This window comes from Xiphias gladius, chromosome 21 (assembly GCF_016859285.1).
Source record: "Xiphias gladius isolate SHS-SW01 ecotype Sanya breed wild chromosome 21, ASM1685928v1, whole genome shotgun sequence".
Taxonomy (NCBI): Eukaryota; Metazoa; Chordata; class Actinopteri; order Istiophoriformes; family Xiphiidae; genus Xiphias; species Xiphias gladius.
This window is the reverse complement of record NC_053420.1, coordinates 19,674,418-19,695,368: the sequence shown is the minus strand read 5'-3', so window position 1 is coordinate 19,695,368 and position 20,951 is coordinate 19,674,418. Positions and strand designations below refer to the sequence as shown.

General features: G+C 37.1%; 1 protein-coding gene across 4 annotated transcripts; it reads right to left on the bottom strand.

Moving 5' to 3' along the window:
* Positions 1 to 2,789: 2,789 nt before the first annotated feature.
* LOC120807192 (natural resistance-associated macrophage protein 2-like) lies at positions 2,790 to 20,379 on the bottom strand. Of its 4 annotated transcripts, none has more exons than XM_040158935.1 (18): positions 20,237 to 20,379; positions 16,986 to 17,068; positions 16,609 to 16,693; positions 14,746 to 14,882; positions 14,416 to 14,535; positions 14,028 to 14,147; positions 13,646 to 13,752; positions 13,462 to 13,532; positions 13,295 to 13,362; positions 13,036 to 13,191; positions 12,700 to 12,858; positions 12,441 to 12,527; positions 11,064 to 11,183; positions 10,815 to 10,964; positions 10,580 to 10,653; positions 9,746 to 9,899; positions 8,822 to 8,875; positions 2,790 to 3,590 (listed from the first exon to the last, which is right to left on the bottom strand). In XM_040158935.1, exons 3-18 carry the CDS (start codon positions 16,640 to 16,642, stop codon positions 3,513 to 3,515), a joined length of 1,689 nt encoding a protein of 562 aa, XP_040014869.1. In that variant the 5' UTR covers positions 16,643 to 16,693; positions 16,986 to 17,068; positions 20,237 to 20,379; the 3' UTR covers positions 2,790 to 3,512. The 4 variants fall into 4 exon arrangements, with proteins under 4 accessions (XP_040014869.1, XP_040014870.1, XP_040014868.1 ...); XM_040158936.1 differs by having other exon boundaries at positions 16,986 to 17,058; XM_040158934.1 differs by lacking the exon at positions 16,986 to 17,068.
* Between the last annotated feature and the right edge of the window lie 572 nt (positions 20,380 to 20,951).

Genomic DNA, 20,951 nt, shown 5'->3' with positions numbered 1-20,951 from the left:
ACCCCATGGATGAATTTTTGTCTTGTCTTTCTCACTATAAGACGAATCAAGACAGATTTAAGGCAAAATTTTTAAAAGATATTTTTACTTATATATTCAACAGGAAAAAAAATATTTAAACATAAAACAGACCTGGAGACAAAAAAAAAAAAAAAATTCAGAAAATCACCCTTTAGTATGCTCTCAATACAGTATCATACTGTACAATTACATCAAATCAGAAATAACATATTTCATGTAACTTACAGTACAGTACAGTACAGTACCAGTTCTCTGTGTGGTCATGGAACAAAAAAAACAGTCTGACAATCCCAACATGTTCCCAAATTCAGACAATATAATTGGTGATGTGATACATGATGCATTAATCAATTAAAAATCCATTAAAAATATGGAATAACAGAGGTCATTACCAGATTTTAATTGATTCCACTGGAAACAAGTTTAGAAGATAATACAGTCAGAAGGTTATATGATGTACGCGTAACGTACATTCTTCAACCAAATGCATGTATCCTGCAGGGTGATATGTTCACATGATTGTTGTAAAGGATTCCCCCAAAAATCATTTGCTAATTTCTAAGCACTGCTTTTCTGCTGTGATCCCATCAATGGTCCCCCAAAATTTAAAAATATTTATCATATAGTTAGCTCACAATGTCAGTTTTTATGCTCTCACTTACACCTTGGCCCAATTGTTTTATCATTAAGTGCTGGTATATTTGTTTTGTTTGTTTGTTTAATGTTTTTTGTTTTTATTTGGCATGGCATATAATTTCCGTTGCAAAAGTCTGAATATTAATTTGTAGCAAAGTTGGAATTCAGTAGTGCATTTCCAAAATGGAATGAGTATAGATTTTCCACAAAGTATGATGGTAAATGAAGAACTCACAGACTAAAAGAACGAAATTCAGAAAATATATTAGAGTCTTTAAAACAAATCCCCAAGTAAACAAACCTACACAGAAGCTGCTTATATTTTCATATTTAGAGGAGTATGAGAGTATTATTTGCAGCCGGCAAGAGTTTCTGACTTATTATTTTTATTCTGACTGGCGATATCAAATTCCTGTAAGTATTACAATTGGAGAGTTTGCATTGCTGGCACTATCCACAGTTTCTGTACCTGGCCAAATATTCTTAAAATTATTCTCATTAGATGATTTTAATGACTGAACCACGGTTAGAGTTTCTTATATTAGTTTGTACTTGTTCTTGACCGAATACTGTGCTAGAGATCCGATAAATGAGGCACAGTGGTGAACAGATGAGGCACTGTGGTCGTGTGCACAGTAACTAGAAGACACATGTGCAGTCCAACATTTGGTCAAGAAAAAATTTTAGTTTATTAAACAGCTCAATCCATCATAACTCTGAGGTATTTCATGATGGATCCTCCTGTTGTTTGTTGTTTTTATTTTCTATCATTTTCTGTCTTCTCGTGTAACGTCTTCTCTGTACAGTTTTTACTCTTTTTATTTTCTGTAACACTGTTTTTGAAAGGTGCTATACTAATCAAGTTAATAACATGCATTATAAGATATGCAATTTTTAAAGTGTGACAATTAGAGGCATTTGTCACATTAACACTCTGCTGCAAAGCTAACACTTGTCTCCCACATTTAAAACAGTCATTCCTGGTACACCAGAATCGAGGAGCGTTGAGATACAATAAAGATGTCCCATACTTGTACTCAGCATACAACAACTCACATCACTTCTCAAACTGTAACAAATTGCACTACTGCACTCATCACACCTCTGAGCAAATTTGGCTTCGTCGATTTGGAAAAAACAAAACACAAACAAAAGGCTAGCTGCTGCTATAAAAATGCTGAAGCAAATGAAAAGAAATTATTTTAAACCAAACTAACATTCACTAATACTAAATACAACCCTATAGAGCATTTATAAAAATGAATAACTTCACATAAACATAAAAATCTTTAAAAAAAAAACTGCCCTAAGCCTAATTTTGAAGGGAATTTAAGGAGGTAATATTAAATAAGGTAATTGAAGATATCAATTCATAATATACCTGCCAGCAACACTCTGGGAGAACAAATCAATCAGAATCCTCTGGCAACTCTGAAAATTTAGAAATGTATTGAATGGGAATGTATACATGTGCTAAAAAACACACATGTATTATCATGTGGCTTAAAGTTCGTGTCTGTTGCCACAGTGTCTTTTTTGATACTACCACCAGAGACCACTGAAATAATGAATTTTCAGATCCCACACATAGTAGCTTTGGTTGGATAATGTACAATTAACTTAAATTTTTATGACTGGTTTTAAAAAGACTTGGAAATACAAAGGTGTACATCTCCATGAGCAAAATCTATTTGAAAATATTCGGCATAACTGTAACACGAAGAGAGTGACATAAAACTGTCACTCTCTTACATGTATTATAAAACACAGGAAAAACTGTGACTAATCACATAAATACCTTGTATATTTTTCCAAGTGTAATGTTCATATTCAATATATTAATTCTAACAATTCATATGTCTAACATTAACATCTAGATGAATTAAAGATATTATTTAAATATAAATTAGAATAAAGGGAAGCCGCCAAGTCCCACAAAGGCATAAAAGCTGTTAAACATGCTGCATCTGATGTGTTTGACTTTTCCTTCTATATGAATAAATCATACAGCATTCACGTCTGACTTTTTAGGACCCTCCTGTTTTCACTCTGTGGGGATGTGTGCCAATGGAAAAATCTGAAGTTTTTATGTCATGTCAGGTAAACCAGAAAGAAGTGGAAGGTTTTAAAAAAAAAAAAAAAAAAAAATCAGTGAAACAGAGGCATGTCTAATGCACAGCCTGGTGGCTGTATTGGAGGTCCACAGCATCTCTGGGTCAACACTGGCTTAAAACAGCCAGTTGTGCCTCTGAACTTATGACTCTGGCATTTCCATGTTTTGGAATAGTCAATTTATTTTTGTGCGATTTCTGACGGGAAAGTGATTATTTCATCACAGTAGTGTCTCGCTGGCAACTATCACTGTCTTTTACTTAAGTTATAGGGTTGTTAACATGTTGTGGGTCAGTCATTTAAGATGAGTGATTTTGAGAAGCCAGCAGGGACAATCATCATATTATGGACACTGCGGTGAAATTGTTTTATCAAAAACATGATATAGGCTACGCGTCACAGCCACAGGAACCTGTTTGTTTTTTAGGTTTTTTTTTTAGACATCACTCATTTTGGAGCCCAGATATTTAACCATTATTTGCATAAACATTACTTGTCAACAGAACTGCAACTTGTTGTTAGCTGAGGCTGTTGAGACATTCGGGATGGAAAACCTCCATCACTGAATTGAACAGGATTAGACATCTGTGGGCGTACCACAAGGACACTTTAAAACGTGTCAGGCACCAAGAGGTGACGACAAACCCGTACGGACCAAGCTTCTGTGGTCCCACGCTTCAGTCAGGCAATCTATCAGTGTCCTTCAGTCATCACAGTTCAACATCCACTCACATCGCGTTGTCCTATCTCTCAACCACAGAATCAGTCTCCATGTCGTTCAGTAAGTAAATGTCTGTGTGACGTGACCGTCTCATTAGCATCTGAAAGAGAGAGAAAAGAAGAGACGGAATTGCTTTCAGTGAGGAGAGTGTCAACTTTTGCATTATTTTATCTTTCATGACGACTACCCGATTAATTGTAGAAGAAAAACATTTGATTTTGCCATGACTTGTTCGGCTCATAAAAAAAATAATAATACAAACCCCCACACAACTGCCTGCTAAGTACGCACATTGTGCTTATTATAACGTGTGAAAACATCTGCGTTACTGCAGCTCATTTTAAACTAACTGTACATCTAGCTTTGTTCTTTTTTCTCTCTTTTTTTTAGAGAATATAAACCTAGAGACTGTAGATGTACATGATGTCAGGTGTTAGTGCATTATGGTACTGTAACTTTGATATTAATAAATAAGATATAAGAGGAAAACAAAACAATCAATGCTTTGTTTTGATGAGAGGTAAATAGGGTCCAATCAGTGCACTACTTGAATTTGATTGTTTATAATTATCGATTAATTAAAGGCGCTCACCTTGGGTCAAAGTGCTACTTTCCAAATTCAACTTTCCTCACTAATCCTGGAAAAGAGCATTTGTGCTACATACAGTGCTATGATCTACCATCTACCCTGATTAAATATGAAATTTTGGCCTTTGCCCCTTTAATCTAAGGAAGTGGAATATATATGGTTTCATCTTTTAAGCAGCGTGTGGGAAACCCTTTAAAATCCACATCATCTTTTATATTTTACATTATTCTCAGGTCAATTTAACAGTTAATGATGATATTACACTTTAATTTAAATGTACTCTGTACTGTAGTTAGCAGGTTGTACAGTAGGGGAAGTTACCAGGTTTAATAATTTATTTACTGACCTAAACGCACTTAGGCCATCGCACTAACATCTTGTCAAGATGTTAGTGCGATGTTAGTGCATTATTATGATTATGATAATGATAATGAGAAAACCTCCGTCTTAAGACAATTCTCCAGTCCTTTTTCAGATGTTTTTTTTTTTTTTTTTTACCTCCACTAAAGAGGTTATGTGATCACCCGTGTCTGTTTGTTTGTCAGCAGGATTACACAAAAACTCCTTCACGGATTTGCACCGAACTTGGCGGAGGGATGGGGCATGGGCCAGGGAAGAACCTATTACATTTCGGGGCAGATTCGGATAATTTACTAAAATTATGACTATGACCCTGAAGTCTGGTGTATGTTGTTTGACATTGGCCTTGGTGGAGGTCTGCGCTCTACTGAGCAAATATTCTAGTTTCATTATGTATACAACTGAAAACAAATAGCTCATAAATCCTTCTTTAGACGTTTAGACAGAAGACGCCAACAAATGTCCATATATCAATTGTTTCCCGTTTATTTTGGACACATGGTGTGCTTCATCCAGTAGCAAAGGACAGACACTTATTCATTCAATCCCAAAGAGCAGAAATGAGTGATAACTTCAAAAGACACATGTGTAACTTCAGTGTGCACAATGCTACACTGAAGTTTGCTCTGTAACTGTTCAAATGTGTGTTTTCCATGGTTTGTTTTTCAGTAAGAGGTTTTCATATGACCCACAGCAGCCCGAAAAATGTCAAGTTACATTTTCACCACCTCCATGAAAACCTTGAGAAACTTTATGAAACCCTTAGCAAACTCTGAACAGGAGACCTGCAACTGCTCCTGGTCCGTCAGACTAAAGTCAACATTTAATAGGACAATAACTTCTGAAAGAACCTGAGAAGTTTACTATGATTACTGGAGCAAGACAAATGGCTCCCAGTCTACTCTCCCAGTAACAGTCAGCTAGCTGGGCTTTATTAACTATAATTACTTGAGCATATATATTTATCTTGTTACTGTATGTACTGTATGCTCAATTTTAATGCTCTTTTTGGTTAATATATCCATATTGCTCAGTTAGGTGCTTTAGTACAGCATATACCATCTAAGTTTAAAGTTATTAAATTCGACCTCACTGTTTTTTATTTTTTCTTAAATTGAAAAAAATCAATTTGTTTGATTTGCTGTGATAAAAACTAGACGTTTTTTTCTTTTCCCCATGCTATGCCAGAGAAGCTGAAAGTGCAGTGCTATTAGCATGCTGGTACTAACTCAACCCCATTAAATACTGAAGACATATCAAAGTTGAATGGAGTTGACTGTAGTCTCAGCTGTAAGATACTAAGTATGAGGGAGGAAATGATGGCACTTGGTCTTTGACAGCTGATAGAATTATAAACAATCCAATTTTCCTAAACACATTTTAATTTTCCTTGCACTGGTTTATTAAATATATCTATTGTTTGAGGAAAACAATTTATGTTTTAACCTTCATTTTGACTTGCAGGTCTGCTACCTTGCAGACCTGTGTTAAAAAACTACAGTAAATGTTAATAGTAGTTTCACTGTTGATAAAGAGAAACAGAAATATATTTAAAAAGAAGACTAACAATGTTGCAAATGGAGAAAAAACTAGTTTTTCTGCCATGCCATTGTGTGCCTACTCTAAAGTGATTATAGCCAGAGCCAATGAGGGGGAAGAGGGAAAGAAAAAAAAAAAAAAAAAGCAAAACCCATTGTCGTAAAAATATCAGGAGGTCTAAAATAAATCAGTACAGAGCGCTGAAATCACTGTAGCTTACATTACAGATGAAGCGCACCAGAATTACAATAAACATTTTCTACATTTGAATAAATCTGAACTGAATTAATTTTATTCTGAGCTGTAGAATTTCTAGACTTTAATTCACAAAATTACTACTTTTGAGGATCTAAGTTGAGAGGGTGTCACATGTTGTGCAGACTGTAAATCCCTCCAAGCCAAACCTGTGATCATGGGTTATAGGAATAGTCTTGGCTTTCTTTGACATTGTTTTGACTTCCTTTTCGTGACAATTACAACAATTATGACCAGTACAACAGTATTTTTAAGAATAAAACTCTTTTCCTTCAGGAATTCTAACCATATGAATATATCACATTAATATATTATCTATGAATATATTTTCTCCCGAGGCTCTCCAAAGACAAATGATGCAGAGTAAAAATGTGATAAAGAGAGTTATCCTAGAATCAGTTTAAAAAAAAAAAGAAAAAGAAAAGTTTAAAAATAAGGTCTGGCAGTCAAGAAAGAATGAAACGGCTCCTGTAACACTGTTAAAAACATATTTTGATGCTCAATTTCCTTAATACTGAATTTCAGTTGGCCTATAAGCTCATTTCAGCACATTGACTGACCTGAGTTGCTGTTATCCTGATTATTTAGGCACTAAAAGAGGCTCTGATGATGTGGCTGCAGTCATGTAAAGCTTCACTTGTTTGAATGGAGCACATTGGTTCAGGCAGCATATATCATTCACAGACTTGGTTGTGTTGACAAGATTTCCACTCTGGACTTGTGCACAACAAAGAGACAACTGAGACTCCACACAAGAGAGGTGACAAATGAGGTATATGCATTACTTGTGCATGGTACTGATACTTGCCACTTTAGCTTCTTTGACATGTTAGACAGGAATCAGCTCACAACATCAAAACCCCTTAACCAAAAGTTGTTGTTTTTTTTCCACACAATTAGGGCTGGATATCATTTGGAGCTTTTTAGTAAACATAATTGAATTAAGAAAACTTTCTCATGTACCATGTAACAAATATGTTCTCTTAAAAATATTAATTGTTTTCGAATTATTAGTTGCAAAAATCCAGGGAATATAACTGCTTTGGAGAGGCTGAGAGATACTGAGATGAGATAGTAAAGGATGTTGAGGTAGACTGAGTGGAAATTGTAGCAGGATGAGCAGCTCCTCCTCCACTTGGACATTAGCAGGTTGACAATATCAATGTAAGGGGGCTCAGAGAGCAAACTACTTGATGCAGCTAATATTACTAAATGTCATAGGGAACATGAGAATGAATCTGGAAAATATTATTATTATTATTATTATTGGTCTATAGTTAGGTCAGCTCTTACTTAAAAGGTGCTATATGTAAGTTTTTTTTCCATAGCGAGTGACTTTAACGTCCAGTTTACCCTCAGTCCAACATGAGAGTATGAAGAAGTAGCACTGCACAGAAGGTACTCTAACGTCTTTTCTTGTAACCGTAGCGAAGGCCGAAGCTTTTGGCAAGCGACCATTATCACCACCATCTGCTCCGCAAGAAACCACATTAGGCGGCAGAGAAAACTTACATATAGCACCTTTAACGGAAATAGTGCTACAAATAAGTGTGGGAAAAAAAGTGGCTTCACCAGCCATGCTAATATTGAGTTGGTCTTGAACATATAACAGTATAACCTCAACAGCAAACCTGGTTTCTTTTATACAGTGTGTATAGGTTGCATGTCTGATCAGAATTTTTTAATAAAAAATATTGGTAGTTGAAAAATTATTATTGTAATTTTGGTGATTCTATAAGTTTGATGCAATTCAATCCTAAATAAAACTGGATTTTTATTGTGGTTATATTGCATGTTTCCTCTGTGCTGTTCTGGTCCTCCCGCAGGCAACAAAACGTCAAGCTGGGTTAACGAAATGGCAGCATTATGTCCCCAAACATTGTGACAACTACTGTAGCTTACATAAAACTGCATGTTTTCTTGTTAGCTGAAGTCGGAAATCACTGGAACTTCTGTGTAAAACCTTTAGCTTTTAAATCGATATCCTCTGTCATCCTATTAATGATGACCAAAGTATGTGGAAACACAAACACTGCTGGGAATGTCTCCTCTCAAGGACAGTAAGGAAACAAGGTGAGCTGCCATTTCTAAAGTCTAGATGACAGTTTAAAACTCTGAAAATTGTTATTTCAGGATACTGATAATCAGGTGAACTATCAAAAGAGTTACATGTTGTATAAACCCCTCATGTCACAGTATGTTAAGTTTATCAGCAAAGGTAAATACAGTTGTTGCCTTTGAGTATTGTAACAATTATTGATTTGTCAAATGATGTACATAGGTTTCCTTAGAGGTCAACTCAAGCATCGAATACTGGAATCTAATGTGCTGTGCTGGTGTAGTATTAATAAGTTTGACTGGTTACCTAAAATGCACCAAATTTTGATACCCAGCCTTACACAAAATATACATGTGACATTAGCAGAAAATGTGCTTTCAAGATCCTATGTGATCTTGAGAAGTCCTGGTTGTGTACAGGGCTCAGAGTCTCCGAGGGGAAAGAGGAATGCTGGTGGTTACTGTCCTGTTCAGCTCTAGGAGTCGTACTCTGACTGCTCTTCTATGAACAGAGCAGGTCGCTTTCTTACCCTGCTGCCAAAGTCCAGGCAGGAAACCCCCAAGGCAATCAGACAGTGCCATGCCTGCAGGCAACGAGAAAGAGGAGAGAAGTCAAGACACAGGGTTTGTGCACACTTTTATGCATGCAGGGTTTTTTTTTTCCCACTTAAAGAATATTGGGACACTAACTTAAAACACATCAACAGTGAAGCACAGTCTGTTTTCAAAATTAAAACAAAGTTGATTCTAATACTGAAATTAGGCAAACAAACAATATTTCGTGTTTTAAATGCTGAAACCTGACCAACTAATCACAGTTCGTAAAATATGTTTTTCATTTCTATATCTTTTTATAATTGTATTACTTGTACTGTTTAGTTTATAATGCTTTAGACTCAGACCAGTTCTGTACGTTGATCAATTTAGCTACAAAGGCGCATTTGCACTTTTAATGTTGGATCATTGGATCTTTGTTAAGTATGAAGTTTAGACATATTGAGGAGAGTTGTGGGGCCGGATAACCAGTTTGATTGTGATGTACTTGCATTGCTCTAGCTGACATTTTCTGTGAGTGTGTTCCCACAATTAGAAACTCCAACTATGAAGTTTAGACATGTATACAGACATTGAAAAACAAGCCTACAAGTAAAACTCTGATATTAACAAAAAGTTAAATTCCTATATGTAATCTATATTTTTGGTGCATAATGGTTCTTGGCAAATAAGGCAAAAAGGAAAATAAGTAGATAGCTCTACAGTAGATAGTGTAGTATAAAGTTAACTTAAAGAGCAATACATTTGTGTATAGACTGAGCCAGCAAGTTAAATAAGATCGATTTAAATTTAGTTAGCACATTTATAGTACAATACTTTGTCACAGAATCATTGTCTGCATTAAAAAATTTCACAAAATGTCACTGAAGTGAATGTAAAATTGCAGTAATCTAACTCACCAGGTAGCCTACAAAGCACAGATAGGCTAGGGAGAGGAGAGCAGCGAGAATGTAGAGCAGCACACTGTTCAGCGACGTCACATAAACCACCACAAAGTACGTGTTGATTGCACAAACCACCAGGATGACGATGCCTCCGGAAATCTTCCACACCCTAAAGAAAACAGGCAGGAACTTTACTTGACCATTGAGAAATTATGTTTTTTTTTCCTCAAACTAACAGGATCCTGAAAGTGTTCTTGCAACTGTGATGATAGTCGGCAGATTTATCACTGAAACCTCATATGTCCAATTTTCTTGCATCATAATCTATCCTGTTACACTATTGAATAAATCCCTAGTTTGCGTAACTCAACTTTGGCCTGTCTATAAACAAAGTGACTGCCTTGGGTTGTTTTTCATAAACAGTGACCAACTAAATTATCTGTCTACATCTGTAAAGTTCTCAGTTAAACTCATCTGGAACAGTCACTCAGATGACCTTCAGTGGACAAGTTGCATTTGATTAGTCAATAAATTACTAAATCCAGACCTCTACCACAACAAATTCACCAGGTGAAGTTTTAAGTTGAACTGACTTTAATTCTGAAACATCCTGAAAATACAGAGACAGGATTCTGTCTCTGTTAGTTTTATATTTGGCTAATAAGAACAAAAGACTGTCCAATGGCTGTCTTGGCTTTGGGTTTTCAACACTGCTAATCATCTTTCTGTTTGACATGTACTAGTTATTTATGTGTTCAGTGTTTAATATGCTCACATAGACGGCCGACAAACAGACAAACCCTGACCAGTGAAAACCTCACTGATTGACAATGAATTAATTTCACTCACAATCCATTTGCAAAGTCGTTCATTATGGATGTCAGACTGGTGAAGGTCAGAATTGGGATCAAAGCGAATGGAAGCTGTTGGATGGAAAGAAAAGTCATACTGAATATTTTACAGGATTTATGTGCCTACACAGTAGGAACAATAAAAGAAGGATAAGATTGTGTAAGAGTAGGGTCATTTTAAAGAACTTTTTACAGATGTGATTTTGAGAGATTTCCGGATGACTGGACCTGACCTGCATGCTTTGAAGCACATTGAGGAAGTCGTTCATGCCAGTCAGATGCTGAACGTCCTGGAAAATGGCTACCAGCAGGGTAGGTGTGATGGCGATGGACCGGGTCAGCAGCACCCGTGCAAAACGAGACCACCGTAGGTTCAGGAAACCCTTAGCAAACAGGAAAGCACAAGCATGAGTATACACACACCACCAAACATACATGTTTGGTGGTTTTTTTTCCCCATTTCTAAAAACAGGTATTCTTACCTCCATGACAAACTGCCCGGAGTAAGTGCCTGTCATAGTGGAGCTCTGTCCAGCTGCCAGGATCCCTATGGCCCAGATGTAGAGAGCTGCAGGGCCAAAGAAACAGCCCAGGACCACTCCCTGAACAAACAGATCAACAGAGAATGACTTACCCAATTATCCATCTACCCACGGTATCCATCTCTCAAAAGAGACAGAGAGATGGTTATTTAATAATGTAGGTCTGGAGATAATTCTTTATGAACAAAAAGATGCAGGAAATGGAAACATTAAGAATGACACGTTGATTTTAATTTTACATTTAAGTTTTGTTTAATCATATTTGGGGGCAATAAGTTCTTTGAAAGCACCTACACATGCGTTGCCAGTTTATCTGCCTTATTGAACCTCTTCTCAGGACTGTGCTAAGTACAAACTTGCTTGACATCACTTTTGTTGCATCTTTACTTTACTGCATTCCCTGTAGGTGTCCCACTTCAAGTGCTCTGACATTTGACATGCTGGTTAACAGAGACATGGGTTGATGAGATGTAGTCATTAATGTTATTAGTTGCATTTGTGCTTTTTTCAGCAAAAATAAGTTTAAATTTCTGCCACAAAATAAAGCTTTACAGTATGTACAGATGCTGTGTCCCAATTCCATATTACATATCAGTGTGTAGTGTTACATACTAATTGTCACCATAACTTGTTTCTGTAGTTAGTATATAAAAAACAAACGTAAGAGAAAATGAAGTAATACATGTTCTGACTTCAATCAATCAAACCGTGACTTTGGAAGGTCACTGCCAATTAAACTTCACAAAGACAAAACAAAAATGTTTTCCCAAAGATTTAACTTTTCATTTGTTTGTTTTCGAATATCTTTCTGGAGCTTTCTCATCGTCATCTGCAAATTATGTTAATTTTTTTGCAGCTGTGAGCAGCTCCACTATTTCCTTTGTGCATTGCTTCCATTTGTACATCGACAACACACTCAAAATTTTAGCTTTTTTTTTAGTATACTTAATTCTGTCAGATTTCCAGTGTAAACATACCACATACTCAAAACCTGCTTGGAACTGGTTTGGTGTACGGACCTGTGATACAGCTATGCAGCCTACTGAACTCACAGCTCTGCTGTGAGTGAAAACACCTGTTTGGAGGTGCAGGGCCCTAAAATAGAATCTTTGTGTTGACATGAAATGATAAGATTTCTGCTGCTTCTTCTCCCTTTAATTATCATTTCTTCTTCTTATTTTCTATGTGATTAATATTAATAGCTCAAGTGTGCGCCCTAAATCAGACTTGTGTAGTTATCTAATAACAATGTGCACCATCTAACCTGATGTATAAGTCCCAGTGGGGATTTAATGTACTGATGATGCTCAGACATACCCCTTTGTAAATGTCCACCTCCAGTGTGCCATTGTTGAGAGGGAAGAGATCTGTGTGAGGACTGCCGGTTGCATTGCACTCTGCACTCTGCATCCGGGAAACAAAAAACATATAATAAGCAATAACTTGATATGCATTGTGTATTAACAGTACTGATCTAAAAAAAAAAAAAAAAAAAGTTATTTCACTGTATTTCATAATGACGACACAAGCTTCAGTAATGCTTAGTAAAGAGCAACGGATTTCAGTGTACACCCACCACTTCCATATTGCTTTTATTGTAGAAGGCCTGAGCAAAGACCGCCACGACAAAGACGTTGATGAGAAAAGAGACGAAGAGAGCGACAGTTGACTCAATGAAGAAGTACTTGTTGGCTTCTTTTACTTCCTTCTTATTTTTGCGATCGACTTCCCGAGACTGGTACATGAGGGAATAAAGAGAAACACACTTAACACACAAATCTACTCCGAGTTTCATTTTTCAGTCAATGTACCTTCAAGAGGATGCTATTGCTTTAAAAAAAAAAAATTTTTTTGACATTCATGTAGAGTTGGGCTTGAACCATCTGCATTTGACGGCAAATATGTCTCTAACCTTGACCAGCGCAGAGTGCAGGTAAATGTTGTGGGGCATGATCACAGCACCTACGATTCCCACTGCCTGCTCCAGCTGCACAGGGCCACAGTCAGCACAGTAGGGTACAAACATCCCCTTCAGCAGCTCCCCTTGGTTTGGCTTCACCAGCACATACTAAAGACAGGGAACAACGAGTCAAACATGTCGAGGTGCTTTAAATGTCTCTGTTAAAACTGTGCGAGATGTCAATAAAAACTGAAACGCAAGGGAGCCTTACCTCGTAACCAAAGCTAATAGCCATTACAGTGATGAGAAAGCCAAAGAAAGCTTCAAGTTTCCTCAGGCCTACGAAGAAATAGAAACTGTATCAACATTGGGATGCACAGCTTTTCAAGCACTTACTGGTAGCTCTTGGTTTTATATCTACAGGAGAGAATCACACACCATATTTGTCTAGAAAGAGGAACACAAATGTGTCTGTGATGGTGATGAGTACCCCTCCCCACAGTGGGATCCTGGAGGAGAAACAGAGCAAAACGTGTTTTTGGTAAGTACTTTCTCACCATTACGGAAAAACACTGTAAAAATGTTTGAGATCACTTTCCATGGATAAGCAGTAAGATTTTACCTGCCCACAGAGAGGAGGTTGAGAGCAATGGCACAGCCAATGACCTCCTGCATGTCAGAGCCAATAATTGCCAGTTCAACCATCAGCCAAAGGATGATCCGAGGAACCTGAAAAAGAAAATTTTTAAAGATATAATAAGAGTTTGGCAGACTATATCAGTTAGCAGAATTTAATAAAGTCTTAAGAAAGAGCTTTTAATATCTGACCTCAGGGTACCTATAGTTTACAGAGGCTATTCAACAATATTTAAGACTATGAAATAAAAAATGGAGCACTCATATTGACAAATACCAATAGAGCCCCTGGCGAGAAAAAAAAAAAAAATTAAATGTACAACAAGAAAGAGGAAGTTAAATGTGTAAAGAGAGTCGGGAATGCTCACAGTGGGATATTGGCGGTTGCAGACTTCAGCCAGGTGCATCCCTGTGACGACCCCGAGGCGCGCAGCTAACCTCTGCAACAGCAGCCCAATGATGGTCGCTAATAGGAGCACCCATAGGAGCTGAGAAGGAAGGACAAAATCAGCACAAAATCGCTTCAACTTTCCTATAAGGAGTTCTATTTCGGTAGGGTGCCAAATTAAAATAACAGCTGGCTGTGTAAAGTCTTGTTCATGGACTGGTATTTCCTGTTCAGAAATACTGTAGTTAAAATAGATGACAAGGGTGTTACACAGTATTATGGTTTTAGGGTTTTTTTTCTAAATCCACACCCATAACCTGCGATGTAAACTACTAAGCAGTGGCAGCAGTAATGTTTTTATACATCACCTTAAAGCCAGCTTTAGCTCCAGACTGCAGGTCAGACTCGATATTCCCTGGATCCAAGTAGGCAATGCTCATCAAAAACCCTGGTCCAGTGAAGGCCCAGAGTTTACGGAAACTGAATACCTGGAAAGAAAGACAACAAAATTTGATTTTTTTTTTTTTTTTTTTAATTTTCTTACCAATGTTGTAATTTGAATAATATTAAAATATCAAATAGATAACAATTAGATGTTTTTGTTATCTAAAAAATCTAACAAAGTCTGATTAATTGTCCAACAAGAGCAAGAAGCTCACTTTGCTGCTTACAAAACATTAAACAGTCGTCGTCAGTACCTGATTGACATTCTCGGGGATGGGAACCTTGTCTTCAAAGTATGTGGAGAACGGTTCTTCCTGGGCCACAGGTGAGGCAGGAGGAGAAATAGAGTTGTACTGGTTCGTCTGGACTCCATTCTCCTGAGGGGAGTCCTCTAACAAAACCACGGAAGAAGAAAAAAAAAAAAAAAAAAAGAGGGAAAGGGTTAGTTCGTGATAAGATTTAAAAAAACAAAACAACATAAAACATAAAAAATAAATAAATAAATAAATAACACGCACACAAAATACATCTTTCCACCAGCTGTTATTTAATGTAATTTGTCACCTGCAATGTACTGACACTTTGATGAGCAAACCTGAAGAACCCGATTACAAAATGCACTGTTTGCGCCTTGAAACACTCTGATTTCATGTAATTACTAAAGAATAATTTCTAGAGATTCAGTGTGCCACGAGACTTGAATCTTTGCAACAATATTTGTCACCAAATTCAAAACCAAACTCCCAACTTCAAGTCTAACTGTTAAAAAAAAAAAAAAAAAATTGATTCTTCTACCAAGTTAAACTCAAAGCTGAGGTTACCCACTATTTTATCTATTGTTTAATGCATTCAGAATCATTTTACAGCAACTTTAAAATTCACTTCACAAACACAGAGAATGTTGGACATGGCTAAACTGGATTTTGTTTTTTTTACATGAATTAAAGCTTTAAGGTTTGAGCAGAAACACAGCGGATCCGCGGTACTTTACAAAGCACAAAACACTACTTTAATCGTTCTCTACAAAGGAAAATGTTTGAGCCAGAAGGCCAGAAAGTGTACGACTCGTTGGGGGTCTAGTAGCTCAATTTAAAAAACTGCATACACTTTCGGATTAAGCTATTTGTGCCAGTTTAATGACCAGATGTTCCGAAAATCTCAGCACTGATAAGCCAAAATCACTTGAACCTCAATTTCAAAACTGTTACATAAGTGACTTCGTATAAGACTATAAATTACATGTATTTAGTTGGTCAGTAATAACATGTAATTAAGAACACGTTATTGAAATCTTGAACCCATTGACTGAGATTACTGAGAATGAAGGAAAAGGGATTACTTTCAAAAGATCACTGAAGATAAACAAAACTAAAATCTCACATAAAAGCTATTCTAAGAGCTGAAATTATTGTTACATTTATGACAAAAATATAATTATGATTCTTTTAAAGTATACCGAGATAAGTCGTGTACTACTCACTGAGTTTGGACTTTTTATTCCTTCCTTCCTGCATCTCCAACACACTGCTAGTCCCGAAGTCCACTTTTCAACTGTTACTATGACTCAGCCTTTATCTTTTTTTTTTTCTTTTTTCTTTTTTTTTCTTTTTTTCCTGGTCATTAAATGTCACAACGACATTCTGACATCATGTTTCTAAAAATGACCCGCCAAGAGAGAGAAGTAAATACAGCACACACGCCAAATAAATAATATGCAGAGCGACTTGCACTTTACCTTTCAATAAACCACACTGCATCGCATGAGCAGCAATATAGTTCATAAAAGAGACCATGAGAATTACCAGCATTCAGACTCTTTAATAACTCCAACAAAATTATTAAGATTAACATATTCCAGCATCAGGAATAAAGAAAATAGATCTTCCTTTGTATAAATATTTTGTTAATAGTATGAGTCTTCAAAAGTTGACGCTGTGGTGTAGTAAGTTAAAATGTACTGATGTAAAATATCATTTCAAGCACTTCCGTCAGCATGTGCACTGACACTGAACGTGTACTGCAGCCTTAACCAAGTACCCAGAGTGTTTAATGTTGGAGAACATAGCGGTGTGTGTTTATAAGGCGATGGTCATGTTTCTGTTATCCTAAGCAGTTACCTTCCAGGAGGTCTCCGTCTCGCTCGGCCTTCATCAGGGCAGGCTGAGGGATCCCTGGGAAACTGAGGGATGGATATCAGCCTCCCTGCAAAAAAGACAACAGCAGTTACATGACCTGAATGAGCATGAAACACATGACTGTTGAGGGAAAAGCAGTAATTATCATGCTACATTAGTGATGCCTTGTCTCTAAAGCTAACAGCTATTTAGGTGTCACACAAACTTCTACATGAGACATGACCGTGCAACATTTTGTTCTCCTTTACCCCTTTATGAAAAAACAAAAACATTAAAAATCACAAGTCATAAAAAGGACTAAGCAAAATTAACAGCATGTGAAAGGTCACTACATTATTAAGAACCTTAAATAGGAAAACCTTGAGTTGACCATTTGCTTGGAGATTCACTTCCACCACATCCGTCCTTCCTCTAACAGTCTGCTCACAAGCCCTATATGAAACTGGAGGTTTATGACTATTTAAAAAAACTCAGTCGAGCAAAACAGCTGACTTTAAAATACCATGTTCTTTGACACAGAGAGTGTAGCTCCTCTGAAAGCACATGACTCTGGTCACATGAGGCAAAGGACAGGCTGAGCTAGCAGACAGAGCAGCTTTCCATCAGAGTCAAGTCATGGTTTCCATCAGAGCGCCACTTCCTCTGGCTGAACATGTGCTCGGACTAATTATCATTCTCCTCAGTAGCAGCAATTAGTCTAAAAACATTAGAATTTGAGTAATAACCTTAGTTACCAGTAAAATGTGAGTTTTATCTTATATTACAAATGCCCCAGAAACATCATGTCAGAATAAAGCAACCTCACCACAGGACATGACGTTTACTACTTTGTAGAATGACTGGCCTTTTCTAATAAGACTACCCAAATATGGTACTTTGTTGTACCAAATGTGGGCCATTTGGACACTCTACAGGTATTTGAAATTGGTATTGACATTTTCCAGTCATCTTACAAACAAATATCTAATGATTACTCAAAAATAAAAAGATGCGGGGGGGAAAAAAAAAAAAAAAAAAAAAAAAAAAATCAAGATATGAAATAATTCTATAAATTAATTTCACAATTGGGCCAGATTTAACAGTTCATTTCAAGCAAGAAAGAGGGTGAGGGCCTTATTAAATTGCCGGATCTGGCCACTGGCCTGGCAGTTACCAGTTACTTAGCTGCAGGACACTTCAATTTTCTGCATTTCTTAACACGCTGACCTATTCGGCATGTGACCCCATGTGGCCACAGTCAGCAGTCACACTCAGTTATTGCACACACAAGAAAGAGTACAAAAAGCAGTTTGAAATTGTTTCTGACACCAACCAATGTGTACAGTTCTCATGGCTCATAAAAGATATAATCCATAGCAAACCAGTTATTATTCTAATCTGGGGCAAATTATATAATAGTTTTAATACCACTGACATTATTGCAGGCACACATGATGATGAGGTCAGGTGCTTCGGTTTGCTCCAGTCAATTTTCCGCATACTGAAAGAAGTCCAAACAACTCTCCTAAATCACCCAACGACCACCCAGCATGTGGTCGTTGGGACCACACACACCACCATGACCGTTTATGTCCCCTTAGTATAATCTTACTGACCAGACATGAAAGAATAGCAATAGTTTTAACATCTTTGTTGGGGACAGTTGAAGTGATCTCACTTTGATGTTGCTGATCATAAGTCATGTCACCCACATGTCTTATCATGTCTCAAATTATGTTTGCCTGATGAAAATCTGTCTGTTGATAGAGAGACTACAAGGGAGATTAGAGTGTGCAGGTATTTACTGTTTTTCAGTTGATTGCCGTTGTCCTGGCCCCTGTTTGAAGCTGCAGACGTGCATACATTCTCTTTTCTTTTTCTCACACAAAACAGACACAGCAATCTGTCAAGTATGTCCTGTTTTGCTTTTGATTAACCTACAGTAGCTGTACTTTAATACGACATAGCAAATGTATCACCACAGGACAAATTCTTTGGCTTTATTTATATTTAGTCTACTATCTTTCTTATCTGCCCTACATCTGACATACTGGTATATTATGTACTGGTCCTAATGTGACTTGGACTCCAGTCCTGGTTTGTGCACCTGTTTTTTAATCTGTCAGCACTAATCTTGTTGAATTCCATCATCACCCACATGTAAGTGGTAATAAAAGAAGATTCAGACAAAGTCTTGCAGTAGGAAAAAGTTTGGTCCAGTTGAATCCATATAAGATTTTAACAACAATACCAATATTATGTTCATCAGAAAATATCAACTACATGATTCATTTTGATGTTACCAAAGTCTGTAAAGTTGGACTGGTCAAGGCTGTGGATCTAAATTTGAAAGTGATAAGACTACTAAGAACATCATTTAGTCATTCACCTAACTTCTCCCACAGAGCCTTGGCCTTGAAAAACCCCACTGGGGCCTAATCTGTACAGAACAGATTTTACAATCACAACTGTACATCTATGACAACTCCCAAACTGACAAATGATCTGTAATGTTACACCCTGCGAATTATGGCCCATGCAGGCTTTTATAATCCATGTTAAAAAAAAGAAAGAAAGAAAAGAAACTCATCACAGTAATGCCAAACATCAAAGAAAACTGTTTCTAATTGTTAAGCAAGAATCCTGTCCAACACAATGGACAATCAGCTGCTAAGAAGTTAAACAATGTGTCGTCTCTCATGCTGTCTAACAACTCATGCAAAACCTGATCCATTTGAAAACATGCCCACACCTCACTGACAGGATTACTAATTAAATCAATACTATGGGTTTCAAAGTCTAACCGCAAATTAAATAAGACCTAATACGGATTAAAATTATGAACAAGTGAAACCCAATATGTATTTTGGTTGCACTATTTAAGTTATCATAGCAAATCTTTCTGGCCCGGCAACTTTTCTCTCCTTATGTAACCAACAAGAGGTGTCAATGCTCTATAGACTCTGAGACGCTCTCAGCATGGAAGAGCATTACTATGCCGACTTGTCCGACAAAAATGATGCCTATTCTACCAGCCTCTTTGGTAATAAGGCCGACAACATTGCTCAAGGTCTAGCACATTAACTGTGAAGGCACGTGAAAAACAATGCAACTGGCTGCTGAACTTGTACAGCTCAGGTGTAGGTGGTGAGCATGAGTCAACACCTTGATTTTTCCGATCTCGGCAACCGTGCAACACACCGGTGTACTGTCTGAATGCCGTCTGACAGCAATCAAACTTCGGCACAGGTCACCCTTGTAATGCCGAAATAGTGTCAGTGGGTTTTACAAACTCCCAGAGTAAGCGGTGAGTCGTACTAAGGATCAATTCGTAATTTAAACTTGAAAACAACGTTTGACCTCTCGCCCAGGTAATTTGTGCAGTGGGTACAGCTGACCATATAGCTCTAAAAGAATCAAAGCCTACGCGCTCATTAACCACGTACGTTAGATACGTATGAACCAGAGCAGCCCTGACTATCACATTCAAATCCTTTCGATAATAAAAACATCGGTCCGCTAACATCAACACTGACAGTGAACTGTTACTATCAAGCTAACGAGTTTCCATGATACGTTAGCTATGGTTGGATCTGATAACGCTACGTCTTAAGCATGAAAAAGCCCTTACCTTGATATACGTTATGGGAGGGTGAAGTAACAGACTGACGTCTGACGAGTAAAGCTGCTTTTAAACTGAAACCATGTGTATAAATGTGAAGTTAGCCAAGTAGCATGTTAACGAGCTAAATACTGGCAAAGTCGTACCATACGTTCAAGACCCACTGCGCATGTGGACTGATCCTGAACTGTTCTTATTGGTCTATTGGCTTAGATGGTGAAACCCTGGGTGTCGGCTTCCAGGCGCACCGCCTGTCTGGTTAAACCCAGGGCTATGCTATTAAATCTAACCAGTAAAAATACGAAAAAATACTGTCAGCAAAATGTATTTTAAAGTATCAAACATATTCGATTCCAAAAATGGCTCTGTGAGTTTTATATTATTATGTATTAGGTTATTTAATTATTATCACCAATGCATTAATATGTAAGCAGCAGTTAGTGTTGTAGTTGTGATGGAGCTAATTTGAACTATTTTACACACCATTAAGTGGTTTGATTTATAGAAATGCCTGTGGTGGAATGTAACTTAAGACATTAACTCAAGTACTGTACTTAAGTACAATTGTGACGTACTTGTTCATTACTTCACATTTTCTGCTGCATTATACTTCTACTCCACCACATTTCAGAGGGAACTCTCGTACTTTTTACTCCACTACATGTATGTGACAGCTGTATTTACTAGTTATTTTTCAGATCAAGATTGTACATGCAAAATATTG